At 36.1% G+C, this 13043-nt stretch overlaps 1 protein-coding gene across 5 annotated transcripts in view; it reads right to left on the bottom strand.

The window, feature by feature from the left end:
* Positions 1 to 13043, bottom strand: part of LOC129259507 (uncharacterized) — a 35633-nt gene continuing 22590 nt past the window's right edge. For 4 of the 5 annotated variants that reach the window (XM_064098424.1, XM_064098423.1, XM_064098426.1 and 1 more), the window contains exons 15-22: positions 11955 to 12189; positions 11017 to 11136; positions 9941 to 10162; positions 8160 to 8742; positions 7027 to 7184; positions 6739 to 6807; positions 5136 to 5286; positions 1 to 3983 (exon numbers count right to left, since the gene is read on the bottom strand). In XM_064098424.1, the coding sequence (XP_063954494.1) occupies positions 3849 to 3983; positions 5136 to 5286; positions 6739 to 6807; positions 7027 to 7184; positions 8160 to 8742; positions 9941 to 10162; positions 11017 to 11136; positions 11955 to 12189 (1673 nt within the window). In that variant the 3' untranslated portion in view covers positions 1 to 3848. The remainder of the gene's footprint in view (positions 3984 to 5135; positions 5287 to 6738; positions 6808 to 7026; positions 7185 to 8159; positions 8743 to 9940; positions 10163 to 11016; positions 11137 to 11954; positions 12190 to 13043) is intronic. The other variant, XR_010293364.1, reaches the window with a different exon arrangement.

Genomic DNA, 13043 nt, shown 5'->3' with positions numbered 1-13043 from the left:
TTAAATTAAAAAGCATTCAGAATAAAATTTAATAACTTAAAACATACATGTACTCCGAGTACAAATTTCTTTCTGGACTCAATAACATACAGTATTTATGACTGGTATCTTCTTTTTCTTATCATCAAAGCTCCAATCTACAGACTTGCTTTACAGATCATGTTAAATTATATCCATGTATATCTTATAAAGTACAACAAAATACAACAAATTCTAAAGACTATAATTATGAATACATTTTTTTTTTCATCGTAGAATTAATTATACCAGACATTCACAAGGGGTTTTCATGGTGGGACTTTTCATATATTATTATACACAATAGACAGTTGAACTGAATTTTCAAACACTCAACGACCATTAGGTTTTTAACCATTAAAGTGAGTGGTAAAATAACTCTGCCAATATAGAAATAAAACTGGCAATTGATTGCAGAATGCAAAGATTCCAATGAAGATAAATTAGATTGCAATAAATATTCACTGCAAAAGTATTCCAAACAATCAAGTGTGACCATGATTAAATACAGGATCCTAAATACTGGTAACGCACTGTGGTAGACAAGTCTAAAGTACTCTGTCTGTGGTTCTTTGCTTGTAAATCTGCTTCATTGACATTAGTCTTGCCTGAAACCGAAGTCAACTACAAGCAAATTTCCTAGAGTTTTTTTTTTCATTTGAAAAAAGGGATGCAAAGTAATTTTGATTCTAAATCTATCAAGTTGCAAACTTTGATACATATTAATTACCATCTGCGCAATGAAGAATAGATAAACTGCAAAGGCTTGAAGAGCATATTGGCCCACATTTAACTATGGAAAACCAAATGAGACACAAACCTTGATTTTATAGATAGATGTTTTATAGTTATCAGTTCATTTTGGAATTCAAATTATTACAAGCTGTCAAGGAATCTTTTGTACATTATTTTTCGGCAAACATTAAAAAGTTTTTGATATTTTTTGTTATATAATTTCTAATTCACTTTTGTTTGTACATTTCAAATATTCTACACAATCAAGTGCTTTGATATGGATCTCATAAAAGCACTATATAAGATAAGATTCTTATTATTAAAGTATTACAAATGACAACAGTAAATGTAAGAAATCATACAGCAAACCAGTTTTCATAATTTTGGCGTTCCATGATTTTGGCAAAAAGTTCAACAATGGCTTACATAGAGTTCAGAATATGGGTATTTTCCCAACCTCCACAACATTTGGCTCCTATGACGTTCAATGACCTTGTGACACTTACTGCGCTCTATCAGTGGAATACAGTTCCCGTAGCCTACATGAAGAAACCCTGTAAATAATATATGCATACTGACTGTACTGAGCATGGATTTCAACAACTATTTTTCCATGAGTGGATTTATTAAATACATTTATTATTACTCTACATTGTTATATTTGGGTGATTAATTTGTGAGGCAGTTGAATAACTGCACAAGACTACTCTCTAACATTGTGATAAATAAACAAAACTCGTCATAATTAATTAAATTAAATATTGAGTATTATTCTAAGCGAGAAGAAGAAGAATATCATATTGTAAAAAGATAAATTAATGTCTCAATCTGATGATTTTGAGCCGTGCAATTCATTGCCAATTTGAAGATTTCAAAAAAATGTATTGATTGTCACAAGATGATTACTTATGTGAAAATTGGAACTCTTTACTTGTATCTCACTGGAATACAAAGCTGACCAAAAATATATTAGACCACAGGTCTGGGTGTGGGATTTCTTTTTTTTTGCAATATCAGCAATGTCACAAAATAGGGAATTCAATGAAAGTATCACTATTTATTCATCAGGTGAAGTTTCACCCTTAAACTCATAAATCCATGATTCAAATTTCAATTCCTAACAATACATTTCAAAACATCTTGCCACTAAATCATTATGACAGAAACCAAACTCAATTTAATACAATATTTTTTTTACTGAGTAGAATGAGTAATCAAGTCATACCAAGTTAACTAAAATGAATTGCATTTCATTAATTCTCAAATATATGACCTCTTATATTTCTATTATCATTTTTCATCTCATATTTAGCTGATACTTATCTATGAAATGCTATATATTATTGGTTTAACTATAAGGAGGGAAGGAGGGGGTGAAGATGATTCGAGGTCACATGAGGAAGGGGCTAAAACTATTCTGACTCACAACACAGCTGATCAATTTCATATATCATAAGATCTAATTAACTAAACATTACATTTAATAATAAGCGTTTCCATTTCTTTTTAGAATTTTGCATTAAGACGAGATGAATTGTGATGATTGGATTATATATCAATACCAAAAATTGCAATTAGAGTGACAATGACTCATATCACAAACTTTCTTTGTGGACCTTTCAAATTCCTCACGAGAAGTATGATTTTCAGGATTAAGATGGACAATTTCCTTACGCATTAGTTATGAAGGGTTTTGTTATTCATTTCTTAAAGGGTTCGTCAAGAGATTTACCTCCATGGAAATTACTTCCACAGGAATAAAGATAAAGGAGTAATAGCGTATATTTCACATCAGTTAGAACACACAATCAATTTGTTCATTAATTTCGTGGAGACAAACTGAATATAAAAAGAAATAGGGATGGCCCTTAAAGAGTATAATCCACATAATGATTGTAACAATTGTAAATGGAAATTGAATTTTTGAAAATCGAGGCATAGCGAAAACTAAAAGCTGCGGCGTTTCCATGTGTATCGTTATGCTCCTATATGGCATAACTGAGCCCTGTCTTACAACAAGTTGGGATTGGCCCACTCGATCTCAAGTATGAATAGCTAGAGTGTCACGATTCTTTATCTAGAACAATGTGCTTGCTCTTTTTCTTCATACACAAAAAGTAAGGTGCTGATTGGTCAAAATAAATGGTTGTATGACTGATTTGGAAAACATTACAAGCCACTGCCTTCCAGGGGGCCATTTCGAAAAGTTGTCCAGAAGTTAAGAGTGACTTTAAGAAAGACTGGTGATCCTTTCTTGTGGTAAATGATATTCACCATTAAATGTACATTGGTGATTAATTAGCATGAAAGAAAGGTTCACCAGTCATTCCTAACTTAGGAACACCTTTATGAAACACCCACCATAAAGAGTTACAACAGTTGCAACTTTGTCATTATGGCAACTACCATGGTAACCTTGATTTTGATTGGCTGCTGAGCCCCGTTGCCATGGTAGTTGCCATAATGGCAAAGTTGCAACTGTTGTAACTCTTTATGAAATGGGCCCCAGAAGTAGTTTGTACCAGTGCAAAGCCTATGGGAATGATGGAATGAATTCAGTAGTCAGCAGGGTAAATAAATACAGGACTCCAAGGGAATGGTGTTGGTGGCTTTCCATAGTTGCGATTGATAGGATCAAACTGAATTCCTTGTAAGATGAGGACCCGGGTACTGTTCAATGAAGCTTGTGACAGGTCGTTGACAGTCACTGTAGGAACAGTCAGAGACAAGAGGAGTGTTCCATCAGCAATTGTCATCTGACAAATTGTTGGATCCAACAACTTTCCTCGATTCTGCTTGGTTGAGGGGCACTGTCACTACTTGAGTAGTTAAACTGTTGGATGAAACAGGACTTGTAGGATAAAACGTCTGACAAATCCTTTCACGAAATGCTCCCCTCTGCTTCTCAGCCAATCAAAATCAAGGATTTCACTGGTATTGTCCAAGCTGACAAATTTAATAAATTACCCTCTAGTTGTGCACAACAGTCAATTACACATTTGTTACAAAATGCAATATTTTCTCTAATCTCTTAATGACCATGGTTGGACGACTTTCCTTGGATGCTGAAGGGGCAAGGAATGGTTGGATTCTTGTCACCTCCTTGCTTTGTAAGCCTCGTGGAGTGCCTTGATGGCGTTACAGATCTCTTGTCGTTTCCGAGCGACCACCTCCTCTGGGAACCAGTTCTGGAGACCTCTCATTGGTGAGTGGTAGTTCCTGATTGGTTTCTGCAAGAAGAAGGAATGAGATTCTATGTTTACCGATAAACTCTGGTACTGATAACAACAAAAATAATAAAATGTTCACAGAATTAAACAAAAGTTATGCGTACATGTAATTATGAAGAAAAAAATCATAAATGATATCTGCCAAACAATTTTTACTGAACAGAGTAAAATGTTATTACAGAGAAATGAGCAAATGGAGATCATAAAAATTATTGAAAATGCCTGTCTGTTAATTGTGTTATCCCACATGTTTCCTGTGTTAATTACCACAGAAGAATGTAGTAAACAACGATTATAACTTCAAGCAAGCCCGAATTATTTCAATTAAACTTTCTTGTCCTAAATAAGCATTCTAGTGTCTGACAAACACTGTAGGATTGCTTACAACCATTTCCTATCATAATTAGATTTCCAGACCTGAACAAGAAATTAAATACCCATGTAGCCAATTATAAACTTTTGGATTTCTAATTCCCCGGCCCTAAGTTTTGAATAAATGAATGTAATGTAATACAGAATAATAATGATGCTCTGAAAGAAAGCACATATACAGAAAATAATGTGCTGAATAAATAATAAATCCAATTGTTGAACTTGACAATCATGTTTTTCAGGCACAATCATTACAACCACATACTTCAGAACGTGTTATCGACTGATTGGAACACTTTAATAGGAAAGAATTTGAAATTCAATGGTTGGTTTTCTTTTCACAAAGCTTTAAAAAAGCTTGAAAATTACTTCATTAATTTTTGTTATTCTTCAATTTCCTTAAAGTCAAATTGGATGAGCTTATTTTGCATACAGTACAAAAGATACAATTCAAAGCATATTGTTGAACTTTCTATTGCAACATTTTCAAAACATAAACAATAATAATACCTATTTCCAGACAGAATTTCAATTCAAATATTGCACAATATATGGGCACATCAAACTGTTGATGTACATTTTTAATGGTAGAAAGATAAGAACACAGGGAGAAGAGGTGAATTATACAGATAAATTTTTTAAACAGAAAAGGCTTTAATGTTCTTTTATCAATGAACACTATTCAACGTAAAAAACAACAGGACATGACAAAATAAAGGAGCCTATAATAAAAAAAAAAAAGGATATCAATGTAAAGATTGACTACATGTTCATTCTTACCTCAAAGAAAGTTTCTACATACTGGCAGACATACAATCCACAGTCACTGAAGTTATTCTGTTGAGGTATCTTAGGATTCATGCCCTTCATGTTGGCAGTAGTAAACTCACATTTTCCTCCTTTCTTTTTCTCCCATTCTATCGTCAAATAGCTGTATCAAATGAAAATTGGGGAAAATATCATCTCGGGGACTTCTTTGTCTGGAATGTGGATCACAAATCATTCGCTTTGTGACGGATTCATGAACATAGATCCTGGTTTTCCAGGAAGAGCTTGTTCACACGGTGATATTTTGAAGTAGCTAAAAGAAAAATATGACACCATTCTCACTACCTTCCTAAAAACGGTAGAATCGATCTTCCAAACCTGTGCATAAAACCACCTAGCGATGTAGATTTCAAGATCGCTTTGCCTCGTAAAACTGGTTTTAGCGTGACGTCACAACCATTCTTTGGAAGCGATCTTCACACTCTAGACACTGTGTGTAGAATGCCTACAATGCGATTTCGAATTTCGCGCGAAATGTGTCATCCCACAAGAGCGTTCCCATAGCAACAAGATCGCTTTACGTGAAGTGATTTTGAAAACCACTTTCAGGTGATCAAATGGGGATGCTAGCAAAGTGATCTTCCAAACTGGTTTCCTGAACAGGTCTCCCGTAAAGTAGAGTTAAAAAGAGTAATGAGAACGGGGTCTAAATAGATAGTTATGCAAACTTACCATTCATAGCCTAACTTTTCAATCACAAACGTTTTTAACTGCCTGTGATTATGTCCCAGCATTCTTTACAACAGCCACGGATTATGTCTAATAAAAGATGCTAAGTATCTATTTTAATTGATTTCTGGCCATGGTCAATAAATTTTGTTTGGAGGCATAACATTGAAGGTAAACTATACATCTCTGCCGTACTTTGGCAAAAGGAAGCAAGTTACAAAAGTATCACTTGTTGTAAATGAACAATGTGTATTTGTCACTTACATACGCGTCAATGCAATTTAACAGCATATTTTCTTCAATGTCTTTCCATAGAACGATAATTTCTTCCCCAAATTTTGCCTGAACGTGCAACAAACAAAGGGTGTTTAAGAAACAAAAATAACTCAAATTTGACTGATGTGTCACATGCTTCCTTTTGCCAAAGTTGGAATGTTCACACTTGGCAATTCTCCTATTAGACAAGTTTGGCTTATACATGTTTCTTGCAAACAATTGTGAAATTTCCTTTGTTTGTAAACAATAATCTAAACTTGAATTTTAATCATAATCAGGAGGGTGAGAGGGTAGGCAAGGAAATGGCAATGACTTGCAAGTCAATCTTTTACAGGGGTCCGTATCACAAAACTTGTTATTATAACAACTTTACAATAACAGTTAAAAGCTACTGAAATCCTTCAATCTGGTTGGCTGATAGTAAATTTGTTACAGAAATTGTACATTTGATATTATGACAAGTCTTTATGAAACCGGACCCATATTTGCAATTGAAATTTGCTAGTGATTGCAAATCATTTATGGGCAACATCCTACCCTCCCATATATTAGTCTCCCAATGAAAATGATTTCAAATAGGTTCATTCATTAACTGCTCATTTATACTTACTCTCTCAGTTTAGCAATGACATTTCTCCTCGGTGGCCCAGCCAACGAATCAAAGACAAGGATACATGGCCTAAAATAGTAGACAGAAAAACAAAATTGACACTCAATATGAAGCCATTATTGCTGCTGGGGAAACCAAAAAACATATCTTATCAACAAATCCAGATGCCAAGTGCAGAAAAAGCCAAGCTTAAATGCAATTATTTTTCACACGAATTTTAGCGTAAAGTCTTGCATATCTGAAACAGCTTTTTGAAACATCCACTCGATCACTGGCATAAGTACTTACTGCCTGAAGTTCTTTTGTTTTCCAACATGGTATTGCTGATAATCAAAGTCCAGGAGATGTCCTTTGGCTGCAGCTGCCCCTCCGTTGACAGCTGGCGACTGGGTCGGTTGGGTCTTTGGATGAGGTTTGCTGGATGATATTGCACTGTCTGACGTAACCTACAGAGAATTGGTTACGAAAAGGGGGAATATATTGGACGCATGAAGACATGTAATTCAGGGCCCCCATCTTACAAAGAATTGCAATTGATTTGATCAACCTCAGCGATATATGGAAATCCATCATTGTCATAACTTTTCCAAATGTGATTTGTAAACAGAGAGGAAGCACACTGAATTGTCAAGACAATGACGAATATATGATTCGATCAACCTCAGCTTTATGGAAATTCATCATTGTCATAATTTTTCCTACCAGAAATTTGCACAATATTCTTGCTAAAAAGAGGAAATAAAATTGTCAAGAAAATGATGAATGTATGAGCATATAACAAATCTATGAAAACGTTTTTTTTTTAAAGAGGATTTTAAATGTGGGTGCTGCTGGCTTTCCATAGTAGTGGTTGATCGGATCAATTGGAACTCTTTGTAAGACAGGGCCATGGGATAATGCACAGAACTGAAAATTTTATGAAATTTATCGTCGAGATTTAGGCCTCTTGCACACAAGAAATGTGCTTTTATGGAAGAAAATAAAAATAGGAATTTTTAACTTTTGTCTGAAAATGGGCATCCCAGGTGAGTTCTAGAATAAAGGAGTAGGCCTACATATGACCCTCTGTCAGTATCACATAATTTTTTTATAATAGAAAATAACCCAAATGAGAGAATATAATGATTTAGGGAACTTTCACACAAGTGGCCTTAATGAATGAATTCACCATATATGAGAAAATCAACAAAATTAGAAAATGTGGATGATTTATATGCCTAATCCTTTATAAACTGGATTAACAATAGAGCTTTAAATAAAGTAGTTTTTGAAACTGAAATTTATGAAACAGCTTTGTTCATCTTGCTGGGAGTTATACAATATTTCTCAAGCATTGCCTGTTTTCAATGTGACACCCATTTTGAATCAGTTCATGATTCGAAACTGAGGATAGCTTTAAGACAGACAGCATCATTAATCACCTTTTCTGAAACTGATGTACTGTTTGAAGCTTTAAGTGCTTCTGTACTCTTCCCTGAGGACTTGTTAAGTGGATTGTCTGAAGGGTCACTTGCATTGTCTTTCACCTCTCGTGTAGTTCTTTCACTTTCATGATCGTCCATCCTTTCATCCGGACTCTCTGAAGTGTCCATTGGCTCCTCCTCATTTGTGCTATTGCTTCCCTGAGTGGCTGGTTGCTGGCCGACATGTGCAGCCTCTGCCATCCGATTGGCTGATTGGCTGGTATCATGCACTGTCTGTGTGGACTGTCCTAAAGGTGACTTTGAGCCTTGAGAAATTTGAGATGCTGGCGCTTGGACACCTGGGTTCCCGTGATTGGCTGCTTGGTTAAGGGCTACATTATGATTGGCTGGCTGTTCTGATGGTGAGGGCGTGGCCCGTGATGGAGTGGCGGGGGAGGGTGTGGCAGGCGATGCTGCTGATGCCGGTGATGGTTGATTTGACGATGATGGGCTGGGGGATTGGGATGGAGATTTACTGTTTCCTTTCTTCATGTTGATTACATCCCCAGCAAAACAGATGATTGCAACAAACCAATGTGCACTGAAATATATATTTTAAAAAAATACATGAACACATTCATTTTCAATTATATACAAACATACAGTAAAAAAGTAAATACAGTAACTGGAAAGAGTGAAATGATGTGGAATGATGTATCATCTCTTGATCTCTTCTATATTTCCATTAGCAATTCTTATTTGTTTCCACTTCTGTAACACTTTTTTTTCAAGTCTATCGTCATTATGTTTTCTGCAATGAAAACAGGATTTAAAAAAATACCCCATTAGCACACACGAAAATATGTTGATACATATTTTTTACATGATCTCATAGTGAACAATTCATGCATATGTCACCATAATAATACAATAAATAATGCACAGGGGGCACTTGTTGATTTATTCCCAAAATGTCCAGAAATAGCCCTGGTAAAGTGCAAAAGAACCCCAATGATTTCAAATTCCTATTTGGTGCAACAGAAATTCAATTTTGAATGAAAAGAAAAGGGAAATTAGTCCCTGTGATGAAAATAAAATTTACCTCCTGCACTCTAGCCCCATTAATATAAAAAAAAAGTCACCACTGCAAACATTGGCAAAGAATATTATACCAGTACTCATGCACAACTGTGCATTGTGATGTGCATCTGTAATCCAAGCTACAAAATGGAAATCAAGAATTGATGCAGAGGTTTGAGGTTCAAGCCCTTTGTCATGTCTTTCAGGTATGATGTTAAATGACGGTCCCAGCCATAAATAATCATATGTGATTGATGAATATCTGTAAAACCAACCTGCCAACCTCCTATAAAAAAAAGTATTCTTAGAAGGAAAAAAAAGTATTTTTTGACAAAAAAATAGTATTTTTAAAAATATACCTCAATGTAGCAATCGCCGGCCTGTTGTAGTGAGATTGGTGAAAAAACACGTGAAATGACTCGACTTGAAAACTTGATAATTCACTCTTTTAAACATGTGCTCGTAGGCAAGAATTTACTTGTTCTTTTCATGCAACAAGTTACTGGCCCGACAGTGATTTTTACCGGTCTGGGACCGTCTGACAGGCACTTGTGTCACGGGCTGTGTAAAATACATACTCCATGATTTGAAAAAAAATTTAAAAGTAACAAATCAAACAAAAAAGTATTGGTGTATTCATAGCAAAAAAGAGGAACAAATACTCTAAAAAGGGAACGGTTGGCATGTCTGAAAAACCTACACATTTTTTTATTACTCACCAGTCATTGATGGGAATTATGATGAAGTCTTTGGCAAAGATATCGACATGACGAGTCCACTTCCTGACCTTCTGATGTCGTTTCTCCTTCGGGGTGAGTCCGTTGAGGTCCGGCGAGATGTTACCTCGCGTGTCCTGTTGCAGCAATCGCTTGTAGAAGAAACAGCTGAATAGATGGGTCCTCTCCCGGTCCACATCACTCAGTTTCTCCATCACAATGTATCTAGTAACATAATATGATGTGTTAGTATATATTATACAACTCCCAAGAATGTTCTGTAATCTGATTGGTCCAAATTGGATCACATGATTTTCAGCGAATTGCACTATTGCATCCAAAATGCACTATCCTGCACTCTGACATCATACCAAATGCACTATCCTGCACTCTGACATCAGAGTGCAGGATAGTGCGAGTTCTCGAATGATCTCGAATTATCTAGAATTTAGACCAAATATAGCATTTGGGGCAACTCAGTAACATGGGTGGGGGGGGGGTTGTATAAAACAAACAATACACACATTCTTGTGCATAGAGGACCTAAATAATAACTCTGTGTTCGACTCGCGGCCCTGCGGACCTTGGTGCGGTATAATCATTGGCTCTTCTCACACATTGTTCATTATTTGGCCCTGCATGCACGCACTTACGTGCATTATTTGTATAATAATGCACATCAATAAGGGTATTAGTACGAATATACCCACCGGGGTAACTTTGGAATGGCTCAAACATGCCTGAGGTAATGACCAAGGGTGTCAGAACAGAGGACATCAGTGTTTCTAAGTTACTGAACATGGATAATCACAACAAGCCACAAAAGATAAACTGTGCATTATTTGTTTTATGTAATAATGGTGTAGATCATTGTTGCTTGATATATATTGCCATTATGTTATGGCCAGCCAAAATTATATAACTAGTGACTGATCATCACTTATTATATTGCACGCTAGAAAATATGAATTGATGGCCATGTGATACAGATGGAAATAGAAGAAGTTTAATTTGTGAAAAACAGCGACTAAAACCCTTTTTTCCATTTCTAATTTTTTGTTCTTGAATTGTTTACTTACTTTAGATAGAAATCAATGATGACATCATTCAGGAATTCCCCTTCTTCAAGGCAGTCTCTGTCTTCTGTTGTCACGGTGATTCCACCAAACTTGGGTGGTGGTGGATACACAAATAATTTACTGAAAGAAGTGGAGTATAAATTATTTTTTAATATAATTTAAAGAACTGCACATGATCACCACATTATTAATATTCTCAAGGCATTTCACAATAGAAACAATGATTTCCAACTCCAAGAATGACACAGTTCCACTTCATGTACAAAATCCCCCCCCCCCCCTTCCCATGACGTACAAATCCCCCTATCAAATAAATTTACTATGGATATTTCTTTATAGACTTCCCTGTCTATTAATACAGTTCTGAATAGACTTTCCATCTATTAATAATAGCTAGGTTTTATATAGTGCTTTTCCCAGAATGGCTCAAAGCTCTTTACAGCATATTATTACCCCGGTCACTGGATTCATTTCAATCCTGCACGATAAGTGCACAATTTCCACTCCCTGGGGAGCATTCCTTGCATCCATCGCAGCCTCATAATTGTGCTGGCAAATTCAAACATACAATAACTTTCGCATCCTACTGGGTACCCATTTAGCACCTGGGTTGAGAGTAGCAAAGTGTGGATTAACACCTTGCCAACGGACGCTAGACCGCGGTGGGATACGAACAGACAACCCTCTGTTTACATGGCGAAAGCCAGAACCACTACACCAAGGCTCTTCCACTGCTCTTCTATTCATAGTACCCTGGGTAAATGAATAATATCCCATCTTTCATTCTTTGATGTCCTTGATTGAGAATATTGCCCTTATGGAAGTATCCCTTTGTATAACTACAATAAAGTGGAATGAATAGATGACAGTAAAATGAAATGAATAGAAGAACTCCCAACAGATTAGTATCACAAACCATCAAGGTGCAACACACTTACTTATCAAACTGGTCATCAGAGCTGGCTTTGGTCTTGACCATTGCACCCTGACCACTCCCTACCCTGGCGAGTTGCTGCATGGTAATGGAAACTGGACGGTCAGCTGAATTGAGGGTAGCTGCATGGGAACCGTTGTTTGGCCTTGTAATGAAGACCGTGCCCTTCATCTCGGGTCTCGTTGAGGATTCGAGGAGGGCAGTGGTCCTCGCCTTGTCTATTGGCTCAAATTTCAAACCTAACGGAAGAAAGGGGGATTTATTATGTATTATATTCCACATACTAAGAATCTTGCTAAAGGATTGGTCTAAAGTCAGTCATGTGATAAAGGGTAGTTTCCCCCATCAATCAGTGATGGAACTTTTGTGTTTCGCTAATATTTTCAGCCCATAGGGTCATAACGCTTTGTGAATTGGTTTGAGTACGTGCAAAATGAAGAGGTCATTGCCACTCAAGTCTTTTGGTACATTATTCTCCATCACCAGACCTGCCAACCTCTGGGAATGAAAAACTGTATTCTGTGGTAAAAAAAACTGTATTTTTCCCCAAAAAAGTGTATTTCATAATAAAATGCTTGGCGCACTCGCTCATCGCGGCGCTCAAGCTGCATGCAAGCTAAAATGCGCACTGCTCTTGCAGATGAAAAAAAAAAACATTAAAACATGTGTACATCGTCACCCTGGTTTTAACAAAATGATTGAAAAAAAAAACAAGTTACCTGAAATAACATTGATCTAATAACCATATTTGTGTACGTTTTATGAAATAGAGACATATAGAGATTATTTTTCTCAATAAATTACGATTTAGTATAAAAAAAACGTATTTTTCAAAGAAAAAACGTACTGCCGTATTTTGGTTGCAAAAACGTACTAAATACGGCTAAAACGTACTGGTGGGCAGGTCTGCATCACCTGCTGTGATGATCATGCAATATCTAAATGTGCGCGTGCAATGTTCATACGTCCTAGCAGTAAACCTTTGTGCAAAATAAAAGTGCATTGCCCCTCGAATGTTTTGTTGTGACGGAAAAATTCCTTTGTGAGGTATAAATCTTGCTGGAGCAAGATCTCGGATGCTTACACACAGTTT

This window comes from Lytechinus pictus, chromosome 4 (assembly GCF_037042905.1).
Source record: "Lytechinus pictus isolate F3 Inbred chromosome 4, Lp3.0, whole genome shotgun sequence".
Classification (NCBI taxonomy): Eukaryota; Metazoa; Echinodermata; class Echinoidea; order Temnopleuroida; family Toxopneustidae; genus Lytechinus; species Lytechinus pictus.
This window is presented reverse-complemented; position numbering and strand designations above follow the sequence as displayed.